This window comes from Juglans microcarpa x Juglans regia, chromosome 2D, assembly GCF_004785595.1.
Source record: "Juglans microcarpa x Juglans regia isolate MS1-56 chromosome 2D, Jm3101_v1.0, whole genome shotgun sequence".
NCBI lineage: Eukaryota > Viridiplantae > Streptophyta > Magnoliopsida > Fagales > Juglandaceae > Juglans > Juglans microcarpa x Juglans regia.
Genome location: NC_054596.1, coordinates 38723902 through 38742308, shown reverse-complemented (window position 1 = coordinate 38742308; position 18407 = coordinate 38723902). Strand labels below are relative to the sequence as shown.

General features: G+C 33.0%; 4 protein-coding genes and 1 long non-coding RNA gene across 5 annotated transcripts; 2 read left to right on the top strand and 3 right to left on the bottom strand.

The window, feature by feature from the left end:
* Positions 1-2084: 2084 nt before the first annotated feature.
* On the top strand, positions 2085-3604 carry LOC121249961 (metallothiol transferase FosB-like). The gene is made up of 3 exons (XM_041148847.1): positions 2085-2539; positions 2910-3015; positions 3160-3604. Exons 1-3 carry the CDS (start codon positions 2394-2396, stop codon positions 3481-3483), a joined length of 576 nt encoding a protein of 191 aa, XP_041004781.1. The 5' UTR covers positions 2085-2393; the 3' UTR covers positions 3484-3604.
* Positions 3521-11911, bottom strand: LOC121249965. The gene is made up of 4 exons (XR_005937675.1): positions 11901-11911; positions 5662-5665; positions 3748-3750; positions 3521-3650 (listed from the first exon to the last, which is right to left on the bottom strand). It is a non-coding gene; the product is annotated as an uncharacterized LOC121249965 (long non-coding RNA).
* Positions 8092-10415, top strand: LOC121249963. Its single transcript, XM_041148848.1, has 2 exons — positions 8092-8735; positions 10110-10415. The coding sequence occupies exons 1-2, from the start codon at positions 8322-8324 to the stop codon at positions 10269-10271; spliced, it is 576 nt and encodes a 191-aa protein (XP_041004782.1). The 5' UTR covers positions 8092-8321; the 3' UTR covers positions 10272-10415.
* A 500-nt stretch (positions 11912-12411) lies between the features above and the next one.
* LOC121249504 (uncharacterized protein At1g15400) lies at positions 12412-12777 on the bottom strand. Its single transcript, XM_041148204.1, has one exon. It carries the CDS (start codon positions 12775-12777, stop codon positions 12412-12414), a length of 366 nt encoding a protein of 121 aa, XP_041004138.1.
* Positions 12778-14245: 1468 nt separating this feature from the next.
* LOC121250407 (zinc finger CCCH domain-containing protein 32-like) lies at positions 14246-18223 on the bottom strand. The gene is made up of 3 exons (XM_041149535.1): positions 17988-18223; positions 17195-17305; positions 14246-15695 (listed from the first exon to the last, which is right to left on the bottom strand). The coding sequence occupies exons 1-3, from the start codon at positions 18057-18059 to the stop codon at positions 14271-14273; spliced, it is 1608 nt and encodes a 535-aa protein (XP_041005469.1). The 5' UTR covers positions 18060-18223; the 3' UTR covers positions 14246-14270.
* Between the last annotated feature and the right edge of the window lie 184 nt (positions 18224-18407).

The window sequence follows — 18407 nt, the reverse complement described above, 5'->3', positions numbered from 1 at the left end:
TATTATTATATTGAGGTAATTTAATATAATATGTTATATTATAAAATATTTTTAATATATTAGATAAAATCACATTAATTTGTCTTTTCTATCCGGCACTATATAAGGTTCCGTTTAGATACAGAAATACTCTCAACTCATATTATCTCATTTCATCTCATCTTATCATTACAATTTTTTCAAATTTTTATACAAATTATAATAAACAATTTAACATTCTCAAATCTCAAAATAATAATAATATTAATAAATAATTATTATAATAAAATTTTATTCAACTCATCTAAATCTATCTTATATCATTTCACTATCCAAACGAGTTTAAGTATCAAACAAAAAAAAAAAAAAGAGTTCATGTATTGATATTGATGTAACAATATATATAGTACATATATATATAAGATTATAAAACAGATTTGATATATTATATGAAATCACGTTAATTTATAAATTTATTTTTATAATATCTTCTCTTATATATATATATATATATATATTTTCTTAATTTGATAGTTTTATTTTGAATATTCATTTCTACATTTAAGTTGGTGTATAGGATATGCATATTTTACAAGATGCGGAAGATTTCTGCACTCATGAATTATAAATATAACTTTTCATTTTATTTATTAAATGATCCATATATATGTAATTATGTTGTCAAAAACTATAATTATAATTTTTTCATGAGACTTTAATTAAGTGCCATGTAATACCAATTAATATGAAGACAGTACCTTTTACAAATTCTGGAAATAAGATCATGAAAAAGATTCAAATTAAAGGCTTATTCAAAGATTAATCATGCAATATTGGTCTGATTTTAACAATATTGTTATGTGCAGGATTTAAAGTAAAAATAAAATTTGAACTTGAGTTTGATTGGAAAGATTGTTATTAATCATCGTTCTTTTATTGTTTTTTTAGTATGATATTAAATAATAAAAAAAATTATTTAAATAATAAATATTATCTTCTACCAATTATATGTCAATCTGTTGGTCAACAGGGAGCTATATATATATATATATATATATTTATATATATATATATATAATATATAGATATATATGCCATACTATAGATTAGATTGATGAGTAGGACACACACATATATAGGCTAGCTAGCTAGCTAGCTAGCTGTACATTTTAGGAAGATCTCGTGGTATTGCTTCTAGAGTTAGGGAAAGCATGCAAATGTCAAGCAACATGATCTTTTAATCCAAGTCCACCTTGCCAACTCAAACCTTAGTGGAAACAAGAAGTTGGACGTAGCCTCGTGAAGAAAAGCTTTGATCGAAAACCTTAGAAATGCATTACAAGCGATTGCATGGCAATGCGTAGACTAATTTTTACAACGATGCATATAAAGTATAAGAGAATTACCATCGTTATAAAAAATTTTATAAAAATAAATTTATAAATTGATATGATTTTATTATATGTTGGGTAATGATATATATACACGTACACAACACATGATTTCATAATACTTATTTTAAAATGAGAATATTTTATAAAGTGATGTTACTTTTATAAATTATTTTTATTATTTTAAAATATAGTAATTTTGTAATGTGTTGTAAAAAGCTGAGGAAGCTGTCAATTAGATTGAAAGCCCTTAAGGAGATTCACATGAATCTGCAGCTTACATTATAATTTGCTAAAAAAGGAAAAAGAAAAGAAAAATGAAAAAATGAAACAGCCAGCAGGAGACATGCATGCATATATGGTCATGTAGGTATATACATTTATTGAACAAAATTGTTTTTTATGAGAAATAACAATCTATATTTAAGGCTGAATAACACGCAATCTTGCCTTAAATTTGGCATACGTACCCAAGATCTGGCCGCAAAGAAAAAGCCGGTTTCAGATGGGTTTTCAACATGATGGCCGGGTACGTAGGCCAGAAGGCAGAACCCAACAAAATCTTTGCAAATGGCAGAAAAAAGAGAACGCGGAACATTACGTGTCAGAGCATGGATAGATATGGAGCCAATCTTGACAGAATTCGTCTACGTGTAATCCACGTGAATCTACGTGTAATATACAGGCATCGCCATCTGAAACCTGCTTTAGGAAATGTCCCGAATCTCTTAAGAGACGTCCAATCTCTCTCTCTCTGTCAGTTTTCTATATATTGGAACAAATCAGAGCCGTGCAAAATCACTGCAATATTCACCCTAAACTTCTAGATCTCCGTTGATACGTACCCGCATTTGTAGCTAGATCTTCAACCCCATTTTTATTTTTTTTTTGTTTCATAATCCTCGATTATTCTTGATCTTCTGGATAATCAACCTCGGGCAATCAATTTACTGTATATTCCTGAGTTTAGTGTTGGAGAATTGGTGGAGCGCTTGTTTGGACTGCAGAGAAAGATTAAGGGAAATGGCCGGAAATCCCCTGCGCCTGAAGTCCTTGAATCACATCTCCCTTGCGTGCAGATCATTGGAGAAATCTTGTGACTTCTACCAGAATGTTCTCGGTTTCTTTCCTATAAGAAGGCCAGGCTCCTTTGACTTCGATGGTGCATGGTATATATAGTAATCTCAGTTTAAATATCATATATATATATATATATTGTTGATGATTAATTTGAATGTGCATGCATGATGTAATAAGCTAGCTTCGTCTCAGAAAATTTTTGAGAACATAAAGAATTTATGGGGAATGCTTTGATGGAAACTTGTTGAAATGCTTTGATCTCGATCCCCTATATATATATGAAATGAAATATTGACCAAGATTTTGGATGCTGCATGCATATATATATATATATCTGCTGCAAAATTTAATTCAACTTTCTTGAAAGCATTTTGTTTTCTATATATGTTTAGAAATGATATCGCGGGATATAACTAACTAAAATCTTTTCTTTGTGGTTTTGATTCTGATGATCGACAGGCTATTCAATCATGGTGTTGGCATACACCTCATCCAATCTGGAGACCCTGATAACATGCCCAAGATTAGCCATATCAATCCCAAGGACAACCACATTTCTTTCCAGGTATCTCTCTCTCTCTCTCTCTCTCTCTCTCTCTCTCTCTCTATATATATATATATATATATATCTCTGTGTTTCTATTTGGCAAAAGGACTAATTAAAGGAGCAAATAAAATTAATCTGTTGGGCATGCATGCATGCATGCAGTGTGAGAGCATGGCAACGGTGGAGAAAATGTTGAAGAAGATGAAGATAGAGTACATAAAGAGTAGGGTAGAGGAGGGTGGCATTTACGTGGATCAGCTTTTCTTCCACGACCCCGATGGCTCCATGATTGAAATTTGCAACTGCGACAATCTACCAGTTATTCCTCTTGCCGATCAGCATGACATGACCCGCATCGTCCGATCATGCTCACTTCTCAATTGCACTAAATCATGTCCAGAAGCAACAGCAGCTGCAAATTCAAGCACAACTGCACAAGCGGTACTACTGCAAATGACAGTACTACAGCAACAGCAATTGTCATGATCAGTACTAAAGGAAGTGGAATTATCGACCTCCCTTTGCGTGAAGCAAATTCCTAAAGATCGAGCATTTGTCTTATTCCTGTATATATACATGTCATAGTGAATAAAAAGATGTTATTTTATAGACAGTAGCATTTTTTTGTACCATGTTATTCATACTGAAATTTACTTAAATAATAAAAAATACCGTGTTTATATATAATTGTATATATATACTTCGGCATTTTTAGAGAAGTGTTGTAAATACATGAATGTAGTAAAATACATTCTATGTATTTGATGGATGATCATTAGAATTCTTGAATATTCATCATGTATTCTTATTTCTCATGTTCATTTATATATCTCTTTGATTCATGTATTGTCATTTCCTAAGTTCATGTATTCATTTAATATTATGTATCTTCTTATGCCTATAAAAGGATGTCTTGAGGAGCATTTGTGGTAGCACACAACAATAAAGTTGAGAGAAATAATATTTAATTCCTAAAGAATTAATTTTACATATTGTGATTTTTCAATTCTCTTGCTACTTTTCTTTAGTTTTATAATAAGAAGAAAATTTTCTTGACTCTTTAACGTAGAAATGCTACAGTCATAAAGACATCTCACAAAAATAAACTCATAAATTGACATAGTTTTATATGATGCATTATATCTATTTTACAATAAAATTTGACTCTTTAATTACTGAGAAGTGTTACATTTATAAAGAAATCTTACAAAAGTAAATTCATAAATTGACATGACTTTATATGATGTATCGGATCTATGTTATAATAAAAATAGTTCTACAATCTAATGCATCCTATATAAATCAAATTACATTATTTTTGTGACTAAAACATTCCTCTTAATGCAGCACCATATACAAGCAAATTAAAGTTAAGATTAATTTTTTAAAATAGAAAGGCATCATTTTACAACCATTTTCAAGGAATAAATAAAATAAAATAAAACTTATTCTACCTTAGCCGGCTCTTAGGTCTTATTTGGATAATCTAATGAGATGAGATGATATGTAAATAATAGTGAAATAGTTTGAGTTAAAGTGTTTTATGAGATTTTGAGAAAGGAAAAAAAAGAGTTGAAAAAAAAATTTTAAAGTTAAAATATTATTAGAACATAATTTTTAATATTATATTTGTTTTAAAATTTAAAAAAGTTGAATTATTTTTTATATTTTATTTAAAATTTTGAGAAATTTATAATAATTAGATAATAATTAGATAAAAAAATTAAAAATTAAAAATTTAAAGATGTTTGTATTTGTAATGTTTATTTATAATCTTAAGATGAGATCAATAAAATGAGAGAATCTTGCAATTCAAATGAGCACTTATCCATCCCTTATCATGACATGGCCACCACTGCATGGCGCATGCATTAGGTGCCCTTGCCCGACCTCCTCTAATTCATTACTTATCATGACGTGGACACCGTACCCATGGGTACGCGTACGTGGAATCGTGGACACCATTAGATATGTTTTTTTTTTTTTTTTAGATTTATTGAGTATTTAATATTTTTTTTCTTAAAAAAAGGAAAAATATGATTTTTAAAGTATTCATGTTTTTCTATCCTCAAATTAAAGCACTTGGCAGAAAAATTAGCAAAAGACGTGTCTAAATTCAAAGAAAAAATCTCAAATATAGTTCTCAGGTTTAATTAGAGTATCAAATTAAACGTGAAAAATAAAACCTGTCACCAATGACAATTATCAATAAAATTGAAATTTTTGCCATTCTTCTGAAAAAAAAAAAAAAAAAACTATCTCAAAAGTACTTTTAGATGCTTGGAATAACTTTGAACCGTCGTAATAAAATAAAAAAAATGAATTGAGTTGAGATGATAAAATATTATTAGAATATTATTTTTTAATATTATTATTATTTTAAGATTTGAAAAAATTAAATTATTTATTATATTTTATATTAAATTTTAAAAAAATTATAATGATAAATTGAAAAGATTTTAAATTCCAAACATAAATCTCACTACAATTCATCAAAATCGACGGCCCATCTTCCGTTTCTTTCATCCTATCTAGTTTTCTGTAGCGGACGTGCGGTTCTAACTTCTAAGCCCACCATTTCATCCTATTTCGATTTTTAGCTTGTTTCCTTAGGCACTTGAGTTTTTTTTTAAAAGATTTACCAAATATATCAGTTAAAAAAACTTTTCTATTGTTAAAAATATATACTTTTTTAAATTTCCAAACTCAAAACCAAACAAAAAAGGAGTCATGTGCGTGCACACCTCTAGAATTTAGAATAGTCATAAAAAAAAGAAGTCAAATAATTGATAAAAAAATAATATTTGTAGTCGTAGAGTCATGTGCATGCGTCGCACACTTATTTAAAAAAAAAAAAGTAAATACGAGATTCACATAAAAAAATAAGTTTTTAATAATACTCACTCTTTACGATTTGGATAATAAAAGTGTTTCATCTCATCTCATCTAATCATTACAACTTTCTTAAATTTTCATACAAAATATAATAAATAATTTAATTTTTTTAAATCTTAAAATAATAATCATATTAAAAAATAAAATTTTATTTAACTTTCAACTTTCATCCCAACTCATCTCATCTCATATAACTTACTATCCAAATAGTCATCTTTTTCAAAAAAAATATATGATACTTATTCAATTTATAATTGTATCTAACATTACTCATATATAAAAAAATGAACACCAACTAACTACCACGACCTAATGGGCAGCTAGGGCTTCTTAATTGCTTCAATAAACAACGATTGAATGTCACGATATTGAACGGTCAATTGCTGAGCTTTTAGCCCACAAAACCCTAAAAATGGGGTGAGCCACTGAAAGCTCCGAAGCCCGGATACCACAGGAATTAAAGGGACATTACAGCTTGATTATTAATTCCAAGGATAAGGCACTGCATGACTGATCTGACAAACATGCCAGCCCCTGCATGCATGCCCCACAATTTTGGTCACATTTTATTTTGGAAATTGATCTAACTCACTCATGTATCTTAATTTGATAAGGTTATCATGAACTTATATGTAGTAAACTGACAAATTCGGTCTAAAAAAGCTTTATAAGCACAATTCATGTCACTATATATAGCCATAGGTAAATACTCCAAGCTAGCTAGGAATGTTTTAGGATTGATTGTCGATAGAGTGGAGTTACTATACCACCCCACTTTTACCGCTGGGCATACCGCCCAATGGTTTTTTTTTTCTTTTTTTTTTTCATATTTTTTAATACATTTAAATATTTTTAAAAAATAAAAAAAATATAGCAATATATTTAAAATCATTTCTTTAATCATTAAATAAAAAAAAAAAAAGAGATTTTGACAAGCGATCAAATAGAGGTATCAAAGTGAGAGAGGCACGGCAAGGCAAGGGTCCCAAAACTTCTGCCTTGCACGAACTTGAGACAAATTTCAGGAGGACACGGTCCCTGGCCTGCTTTCATCATTTGAGGGCATGCACTCCTACTTTTGACTCATCTTTAACATGATATTATTATAATAATATAATTTGTGTCACTGCTGCAACAAAAACTCGCTTTACTCTTTCCAATTCTTGTGAAAGACTGCATCCACATGATCATGTTGAACCAAGCTAGCTAGCTTTAAGGTGGCTAAACATTTTCTACTAATTTCTATAATGTTGAAAGATTTTGTATATAAATATGTATGTATAGTGTTGATCATGATCATCAGCTGCATGGTTGAGTATAGGGTAATTAAAAGCTGAATTAATCCCTCTTTCATTTACAACGGTGAGTCTGAAATTATATCTTGGCTGTACATCAATTATTGATATCTCACGCGCGATCAAATCAAGGACTTGTTTGAATCTCTTCAAGTAATTATAAATTCTAATCTTGTTTTCATAAATCATTTCATTTTATCTCATCTCATCTAATCATTATAATTTTCTTAAACTCTCACAGAAAATACAATAAATAATTCAACTTTTTCAAATTCTAAAATAAAAATAATATTTTAATAATATTTTATTTAATTTTTAATTTTCATCTCATCTCACGAATCACGACGTCTTCTGAACTAACACAACCACCATCACAATTCATGTGTAAGTTTAAATATCACAAAATTATTGGTTGGTAAGGCGTTTTCTCCTAATATATATAGAAATTCTCTTTGTTTATACTGTTGACTCACAAGGAGTATAGAGCAATGCTACACAACTTCCCAACCTTCATACACAATATTTTTATTTAATTTTAATATTTTTTTAAATTTTTTTTGAGTTTATTTTTTTAAAACTAATTCAATTCTTCTATTCATTATTCATATATTAAATATTTGATAAAAGAAAAAAATACAAAAAATTAAAAAAATGTGGTTTGTGGAAGTTGTGAGTAAGAGATTATATAGATTTTTCCGTATAAAAATGACAAGGACACTTTTGTTCGATACCCCAAACAAAATAGACGGTGGCGGGTTTGGGGCCATGCATGCATGTGTGCTGGCTGTCCAGAAACAAACCATTGCAGACAAAAGTGCTCCACACACTAATAATCTGTGATGATCACCAACGACAAGAAAATACCATTTAATATGAAGCAAGCTACATAAATATATCCTATCTCTGATGATCCCTAGCAAAGACCAGCTTCTATTATCCACGACTACTGGCTATCACACATGGTTTGCTGCGTTAATTTATGTTTCCCATGGCATCTTCCTAATCACCATTAATTTAATGGGGTCTTGCTTGTGCTCATGATTCCAAGCACTACTCTCTCCTTCCAACATTAATATCTATATATTTTGCACCTTCACTAATGGAAACTATACAGTACCCATTTCTAAGAGCCTCATGATAAAAGCAATGGCTGCCCATGAGAAGAAAAAGAAAGGATTCATCATGTCCATTTATAAGTCTGCCGCTGGAAACCAGTTGATGCCGGTGCCCGATCCGGCCATGGTGGATAAAAAGTCCATCCAGCGTAGTTGGTTGCTAAGGAAATCGAAAGCAAGCAAGGGAATTGAGCAAGGTGGCCAGAGGGTGATGGAGGGAGGAGGAATGCTTAGGGGAGAAGTGGTTGAGGCAAGGAAATCCGTTTCCCATATTGAAACGAATTTGGCATCTGTTGCAGCATTTCTTCAAGTGAAGGTTTTGGTCACTGACATGCCTGAATTCATGCAAGTGCATGCCTTCAAGTGTGCTAGGCGTACTTATGATAGCTTGGAGAAGTTTAGCTCTAAGCACATGGCCTTTAACATGAAAAAGGTATGTTTCAGAGATTTCATTCCATCAGCATTAGTTTCTCTGTAAAAGAATTTTCTGCAGAAATCCATTTCTCATGCAACATTAACATGATTCAGTATATATATATAGCTAGAATTTGCTCTGATCAGCCAACGAAATTAAGCCAGCTCTAAAGTTTCATTGTTATGTATCTTTTCGAAAGTGTGAGTAGAATAAGCCTCAATCATGTCAAGCCCAAAAAGAAAGGTGTCTTGTGACAAGTTATTTTCTTGGAGTTTCTTTTTGGAATTTTCCTTCTTGGATCGATGTTTCACATTTAAAGAGGAACCCAAAAAAATTAAAGACAATTTTCCCTCAATGATTATGGAAAGATATTGAACATGCAGTTGCAGGGGGATGGATCTCTTCCTTTCTAGCTAGGTGGGACCCACTTATCAAGTGTCAACATTTCCAATCCATCAAAGAATTCTTAATTCTGGATCATTTAATCTAGACCAAACAACCCCCATCTAGCTAGGTTGTCTAGATCGCTAGATATTGTTGTATTGGAGCAAGGATCCGACATCCCATGTGAATGATAAAGAAATTAAATAACCTATATATGTACTCACTAATCATTCAGCTAATCATGTATTAAACTACTAATGTTTGAAGTTTCATATATTCTTAGGCCTGTTTGTATTTCATCTCATTCTCATCATTACAATTTTTTTTAAAATTTTTACACAAAATATAATAATAAACAATTCAACCTTTTTAATTTTTAATTCAACTTTTTCAAATTTCAAAACAATAATAATATTAAAAAAAAGATATTATAACAATATTTTTTTCAACTTTCATCTAAAACCGTCGATCTCATCTCATCTTATCTCATCTTTAAATCCAAAACGGCCATTAATCTAAGTACCGCATGTATAGTACTGCACTACTACTACTAGGATTTATAAGAGAATTACTAACCAAATATATATATATATATATATTGGCAACATTAATAAAGTCATTAGTACAGGCTTAGTGATCATACGCATTAATGGATACACACATGACATACATACTTAACTCCCACACTCTGAGCTCAAGCCGCCCGAAATTCATGACAAAATTCCAACCATTTTACTGTGTAGAACAGTACATGACCTTTACACTTACAGAAGATCTGATCCATACCCTTAATTTTTTTTTTATTAGGATCGAGAATCCTCCTTCTATATACCCATTTTTCTTTTGCAAAAAGTTAAAGAATTTCTCTTTTTTTTTTTTATAGAATCTAAATGGTTGTTCTCGTAATTCTTTCAAAAGATAATGCTTTAAGACACTGTTGGATAATCATGTGAGCTGGTCTGATCTTTGTTGACATATATAATTTACCTTTTATTAATGCGCACACAGGAGTTCGATAAAGTTTATGGTCCGGCCTGGCATTGCATCGTGGGCTCAAGTTTCGGCTCCTTCGTGACCCACTCCACCGGCTGCTTCCTTTATTTTTCACTTGAAAAACTTTACATTTTATTATTTAAAACGAAGATCCAGAAAGCAGCTAATTTGGATTGAATTCATATATATATGTAGGATCGACATAGCCGCTTGTTTTATCATACCCTAATAATTCTGCTATATATATATTGTGATATATTTTTACCAGTTTCTAATTACTTCGATCAATTTGACGCTCATGTACTTGTATTTATAAATTAATTAGATGTCTGAACATGCATGCATGCATGCACAGATATTTAAATATGAGAAATGTTGCATTAGCCATAAATAGATATAAAAGTAACTTTACAATTTGACGTATCATATCAAATCTAACGTATCAAATAAATTCACATAATTTTGCTAGCTTATTTTTATGAAATCACTTTATAGCTATACTATTACGTACTGCTCTTTAAATATTGTACTGCAACGTACGTACGTAATTCACGTAACTAGTTTGCAAAAAAAGTTTCAATCTGTGTTCCCAAATGCATATATTAATTCAGACTTGTCAAGAAATAGAAAATAAAAGAATAACTTTCAGCAATATATTATTTATATGTTGCGTGCCTGAGTTAGTGATCACCTGGTAATTGGGAAATTAACAAGAAATTAACTATATATGACTACTCCTAATTACCCTAAACATGAAATTAACAAGAAAGCTGCAAGAAAGAAAAACAAAATCAAACTGATCTAAAATGAAAGGGACAACACCGGCGGCCACCAGCAGATCAGTGCATGCAGCTAATTAATTGACTTCAACTAGTTATAAATTAGGGAATGAATTAAATTGTTGAAATGATCGATGCATGCAGCAAGTCATGCACGCAACAGGTGGTACGTACGTACAATCACATGCATGCATGTACAAGATGATCATGTGATCAATATTAATTAACCGATCCCATGCCACCGCAAAACCTATATATATCCACTGGCAGGAACAATTAGAATGAAATTTCCCAACCAAAAGATTATTGAAATTAATGAACTGTCGTAATATACTCGAATATCTCTCACACACAAGATAATCCAACGGTACTATATATTGAAACTGGATTAAAGCTAAATAAATATATATAATAATATCCTGAGTGCAAAAAAGAATAACTATTTTTATAAATTTGATTTGGTTAAACTAATTATTGGAATTGCTGTATTTTACTATTTAATTTCCACCCAATTAATCAGCATTAAAAGCATTTGGTATATACGTTTAATGTGTGTGTGTGTATATATATATATATATATATATATATATATATATATATTATATCCTGTATTGTGACATAGATTGATGGTGCTCTTACACAAAGGCAGACACCAAAAGCCAAAAAACAAGATCAGCGCGCATGATGGCCTCAGATAATGACTTAATTAGACTAATATTTGAATATTTTGTCTAAAGAATTTCTTAGCAGCCAGCTTGCTCTACTAGGTCATTATATATTCTCGTATCTAGCTAGGAGATCAAGGGCAGCATCTGATCATATTCTTCGATCTTGTCATTGATAAACGATAAAACTAAAAGAACATATTAAAATTAGGACAAACGTAAACATGACTTGTTAATACATCGCAACATGACAAGTACTCAAGTTGTTTCAATTTAGATTTTCATAGTTTTTATTTGAAAGCCAAAGCTACGTAATTAACATGAGTCGATCTTTGGATTCATCGACCTGATCATATACGTACGTACCATGAGAGGAAGAGATAGAGACAAAGGATGAAAATTAGGAGATGTAAAGAAAATTAGGATTTGCTGTTGAATATTCCCAAGGGTTATTAATTAGAGGTCTCCAACTCCATGGGGCTGTTCATAATTGGTTTGCTCATTGATGATCAGTTCATGGAGAACGAGTAAAATTCCGTTTCGTTTACGGCCAGTACTCCTTCGCTTGGATGAACAAAGAAACCCCAAAGAGCAAAACTTTCCATCAAAATCTTAAGGAAAATATATATAAAAAAAATCCCCATACGTACAAGTTTGGTTTGTGCTGATTGATTCTTATGCCTAGTTAAGTTTAATTTGTTGTTTATATTGATGTAATTCATGAAATGGTACGTACTATACACATCAACATGACAATATGGCAAAGCGCGCCAAAAAGACCATAAAAAGAAAAGGAAAAAGAAGAAGAGAGAAGTGTATGAAATTAAAAAGAAAACTAGGAAAATGCATGCAATCACATATGACACAAAGTCACTACTTCGACCTACGCATGTTATTTGATTTGGGTTGGTTGACGATGGTTGGCTTCCCAAATATGCCACAGAGGCCGCAACCAGCAACCTTAGGAGAAGGAGGATCGACGGTTGGTAGTGGGACCTTGACCGTCCGGCACTCGGTACCTCCGGTGAATCTGCCACGTCGCTCCATCAAGCCGATTGATCCTACGCTGCGGGATGGCCTCAGGTCTCTGTATTCAACGCCGTTCTCTTTGTTGAAATCTTCTTGATCATTGTTATGCCTCGTTTTTCTCAAATCCCCTGATAGGAACTGGTCATTCCATACAAGGCCTGAGGACCCTTGTCTCCTAAAGGATGTTGAAGACCTTTGCAACCCGGCCATCTCTCTCTCTCTCTCTCTCTCTCTCTCTCTACCCTTGCCCTAGAGAGTTGTTTGTTGGATGGGAATATGTTCGCAACAAGAAGCTATATAAATGGTGGTGGACGTTCTCATGCTAGAATGATATAGGCGCTGGGAGAAGGAAAAAATGACAAATGAAGAATAAGAGGAAAGATCTCATTAGGTGGAATCTATGAGGTTAATGACAAATTTGAGAATCCTCCTTTAAGATTTACGTAATTCAAAACTTTCCCCAAACTTTTAAGGTATATTCCTTTGTTGACTTGTACGTAATCTAAAATTTTACAATTTGCAGGTCGGTTTTGCAATAAGAAAATGCTGCAAATTACGTTACTATCTCTCAATTACATTAATTAAAATCAATCCGTAGTAAATTATTAAAACTCATTATTAAAAATTGAGAAATGATATGTATTCGTAGTAAGACCATATTGTCTAGCCAAAAAAAGAAAAAAAAATACAAGAAAACGAAATAGCTTCAACATTGGAATTTAGGCCCCGTTTAGATATAGAAACATTCTCAACTCATCATTACAACTTTTCCAAATTTCTATATAAAATATAATAAACAATTCAACTTCTTCAAATTCTAAAATAATAATAATATTATAAAATAATATTATAATAATATTTTATTCAATTCATCTAAAACCGTATTATTTTATCGCATCTCATTATCTAAACGGAGCCGTCTAAATTCATACTGGTTGAATGGCAATAACTGATGAAGTTGCGATGGCCAAACCAAAATTCATGCTCTGGTTGAATTTAGATTACAGAATGGCAATGGCCAAACCAAAATTCAAATAGACGGATGCAAACATATGGGGTCGGAGTCGAGTCGATATATCACAACAAGATCAGAAGTTGCAGAAAGAAAATTCAACCGCAAATAACCGATGAAGGTGCTCATAAAGCACAAAATATAAGCAAACCAAAAGAAAAGTAAGCCACGAGGGTCAATCCGTAAAAGAGGTCAAACTACGAAGATAGAAGGAACATCATTGTTAAGCAACAAAATGGACACAGCAAGAGCAGTTAATATGCGAGTATTCTTCAGCAACTCTGTACAAGCAAGATATCGAGACAAGCTGATTGATAACAGTAATCAAAGATTTTTGTAAAAGGTGTACAACGCAGAAACTAGCCAATAGCCTGCTCCAGCAATATTATGCTTTCAGTGATTAGGAATAGTACTTGGGGCTCTACAAACGAGATCTTGAATTATAGGTCTGAAAACTAATGCAGGTAAGCTCCTCGTTACCTTCATCATGAAACTGTAAAGAATAGTATCTTTATCAGTGGATAGAATCCTCGACATTCCAAGGATCACGGGATTATGCTAGAGGTTTCCTTCTCGGGACAATTTTCGTTCATAATCTTGATCTGTAACATCACTAGTTAGAACTAAATGATCATGATTCCCTTGTAAATTACTACTTATTATATTCCTCTCACCCTCAATGGGTTGTTTCCTAGCTGCCACTCGTATCACATTCAGTGACAGAATCCAGCTTCCTTTTGTTCTTGAGGATTTCACTCAAGGGTTTGGGACCCTGGAAGTCAGCCGATGTAGTTCTTGCATGCCCAACTTTCCAAACGCAATCCTCATTTTCTTCAGCATATTTTTTCTCGTCTTTAATCTGGGCAAGGGTCTTGGGTCCCGTAAAAGTTGAAGATTCCTGAGCCCATCTCTCTCTTGTACTTGATTTCCTTGAAACTTCACTCGAGAACTGCCGTTTGGCAAGCCTTTCTTTCCTGAAATGCTTCATTGACCTATCTTGCTGTGAGTGCCTCAGCAAGCCACGTGGTTTGGCACCATTTAAAAAAGCTCTATTCTCACCTATTGATTCATTACCATTCTTTCCCACCACCGATGCCAATCTTCCATGAAGCCTTGGACCCATTCCATGCCTTCGAGGCCTTTCCTGGCTGCGACCAATAAGATGAGATGAGAGAGGTCTTCTTGATGAGCCAGTACTTCGATGATCATTAATCATCCTGCGTCTTCTCAGATGGTTTCGAAGATCCATGCCATTACATTCACCAACTGCAAGTTCCATTGGCATGAGTTTCCTTTTCTGGGACAATATAGAATCCAACATCGTGTCTCTTGAATGACCAAGAACTCTATTGACATTAGAGAAAAGATGTTCATCATCCAGATGATCAAAACTATTGTATACATCACGTTCATATAGAATTTCTGCAGCAGGGTACATGGGATCATACTCCACTGTATTTTCATAATCATATACCGAGGAATGGCTATTCAGCTCTCTGTGTTCCCTGTCCATGTCTAGCAAGAACTCTGGATCGTCCTCATACATGTTATCTGATCTATCACCCACAAGAACGTCAAAGCCAGGGGATGATTCCCATCGCTCCTCTGGCTCAATATAGCCTTCCACTTGTTCCTCTGAACTCTGATCTGTGCATAGAGGAGATCTGCCATGGGTAAAACCTTCCATGGGAAGCAAGGACTCCAACCTAATCATAGCAGCTTCATCACACTCACAAACAGCAATTTGCGGAGAGGCACTTCGCTGGAAAGCATTCTTAGGTACTAGGTGCTGAAGTTCTTCCTTGGGCAGACAATTCAAATTGGTTGCTACTTTAGCAGCGCTTTTAGATGAATTCAAACAAGTTTCTACCAGTGCTGAACCTGTCTCACATCCAGCAGATGTCTTGTTTTCCAACAAAGGTGCATCAGTGCCCACAGAGGCAGGCTTTATAGATTTCTCAGCAGGTGCATTGCCGTCAGAACTATGCATAAAAGAGCATCTGTCACCTTTATTACAGAACCCGTTGAAGTAAAAGTAACATGGAACACTGGTCTTGTTCACAGGTGTGGAACACTCTGCCGACTCAGATGGCACTCCAGCATGCCCATCCAATGGCTATGAAAATAATGGAGTTTAGCTCAAATAACATTACCAAATAACCAAGGGACGATGAGAATAAAAAAGACAGGAATCCACTAATACATAATTCCTAAAAAAACATAAGGAAAGCAAAACATGGGCAAAAGAAAAGCCCCAATACGAGGTGATGCCACAATTGTGAAATATGCGCTAGAAGATAGCAACCACTAGCACATCTGGATCATTTTACTGCGTGCATCAGTTTAAAAAAAAAAGAAGTTATTTATGGTACTCCAATTGTAGCCCTGGGAATTCCAGATTGTTCATTAGCACCTAGACATGAGAAAACACAAGAGATTGAAGAGAAGCACAAGGAAATCTCAAACTCTTGGAACCCATCAGGACATTTGAACTGACAATGACAAAACACTTGTTCAAGATTTTAAGTTTACAAGATTGCAACTGCTAATTTTGAGGAGAAGGTATTTATTTGCAATTAGAGTTTGTCAATCAATTTCCTTCCACTTGCAAAGGAATTTTTTACTAGAAGAAGCTAATCATGCCAGAACCCCCTTTCATCCTTCTGGCAAGAACCCAGCAAATAGATATCTTGAATGTTAAAGATTTGAAAGTGGGGCACTACACTTTTTCCAATAATCCTTTTAGATTCTCCTTTGGTGCAACAATTGTGATGGCATATCACTGGAACTAAGACCTTGTAACAAGGATACCAACTGCACATGCAAATTCTTCAAAGTGTTTGTCCCACCAATTTCCAAGCTAGCAACCTTCCAATTTAAACAAATCAACAAGAAACCACCTTAGCAGTCTCTATTACGTGAGGGTTCAGGAATATCACCGCCCAAACTCATCAAAATCTCATTATTAGCCCCCCAAATCCAACGACACCAAATGAACTTCTAATTCCCCCACATGAAAAACACAAAGAGTCTGACAGAGTAATAAGTCAATTAAAAAGGCACCTCGAATTAGTAAAAAGAATACCTTTCTACTTAATTATTGTGAACTTTCTCTCGTACAAATGTTCTTTTTTACTAAAAATATGAAAAGTAAAAACAGAAACATGCTGAAATGAAAAGGCTTGACCCTTTGAATGGAACCCATGAATCTGTCATGCAGGAAACTAAATGCGGGAGCACATGTTTTTTAAGGATTCATTGAAATGATAAATATTTATCATATCATCTAGATATATAACTCACAAGGTGCAACTGCCTTATCTAAGAGGTATATCATCCAACATAATTTTCTTTTATCGGTAAAAGTAAAAGGTCAAATAGGGTTAACGTGAACATAATTTGTGCAACCCCATGACAAAGCAAACCCGTCTACAACACACAAGGAATCAAAATAGACGGAAAAGAATGCACAGCCAATACCCAGGTTGTGGTCTTTGAATGTGCAAATAATCTTAGGAAATAAACCAAGGTTCATAGTCAGATTTTATGCTGAATGTTTTAACTCCCCCCGTCCAAAAAAACAAAACAAAAAGATCATAAAGGAGCACAGCTTACAGGGTGTCTAAAAGCACAGGTAGAGTTGAAACAGTTCCCAGACAACCAATACCAGCAATCTCTTGGGTTGAGCCTTGCAATCTCACTGTGGCGGTACTCACAATCAATCCCCTGGAAAGGATATTAAAAATAAAATTTTGAAAACAAAAATCAATAGGAAACATAAACAAAGATTATGAACTAAAAGGAGAAAACCTGAATCATAAACCCCTAAAACTAGACCCTTACCATCTGAAGACTAGAAGTAGAACCCATTTCTAGACAAACAAAATAATTTCTACAAATTAACTGGTGAAATGTCCCAAATACCAAGAAATAATGATCATTAGCTATATTGTTTCAAATATATACCTCTCGCGCATTGGAAAACTTGGATGTTTACATTGCAATCGTCATGGAAAAACCAACTAAATAAAACTGAGACATTTATATTTCCAAAATCACATAAACCAAAAAAGCAGAATGCCTGAAAAACTAAATTCGTAATGTCTCGAAATACCAACCAGTACAGAAGCTTAAAAATTTATAGAAATGCCAGATTATCTCCAAGTAAAATAACATGAAAACTAAGAGCAAATTGATTCATGCAAAATCACAAAACCCTAAGGCATCCTTCGTTTTTCAAGAAACTTTACATAGCGCACGACTCTTCGAATGTAGGTCGAATGCAACAAATAGCAAAAACAAACAAAACAAGCAGCTTAAAATTGCAAAAGAAAAAACACAGGAAAAAAATCAGATGAGCAAGAAGATTCATAGAAACAAAGGAAACGGCGGCATTGCTTTCCCGGACCTTCTTACAGGTGAGAGGTGAGGCCAGGAAGTACACGCAGTCGGTGTTCCTTTTTAGCAGTTCTTCGTCCATTTCCGAAGAGAAAAGAGAGTACTTGAGAAGTGAAACGTGAGAAAGAGATCAAGGCAAGGCCATGAATGTTCCAATTGTGGTTACATTGGCGGAGAAATCATAAACCAGAGAGAGAGAGAGAGAGAGAGAGAGAATTGGTTTTATTTTGGTATTTTATGGTGGGTTTTGGAATTCAGAGTTTTCTTTTTCTTTTTTCCAAAAAAAATATTTATATTTATTTTTTTAATGTAAATAGTAACAAAGAAAATTGTTATTTTTTATTTTAAAATTTATCGTCGATTAAAATATTTAATGCTTAATTTTAACTGATTATTTATATAACGGTTTAATATATGAAGTCAGTTAAAA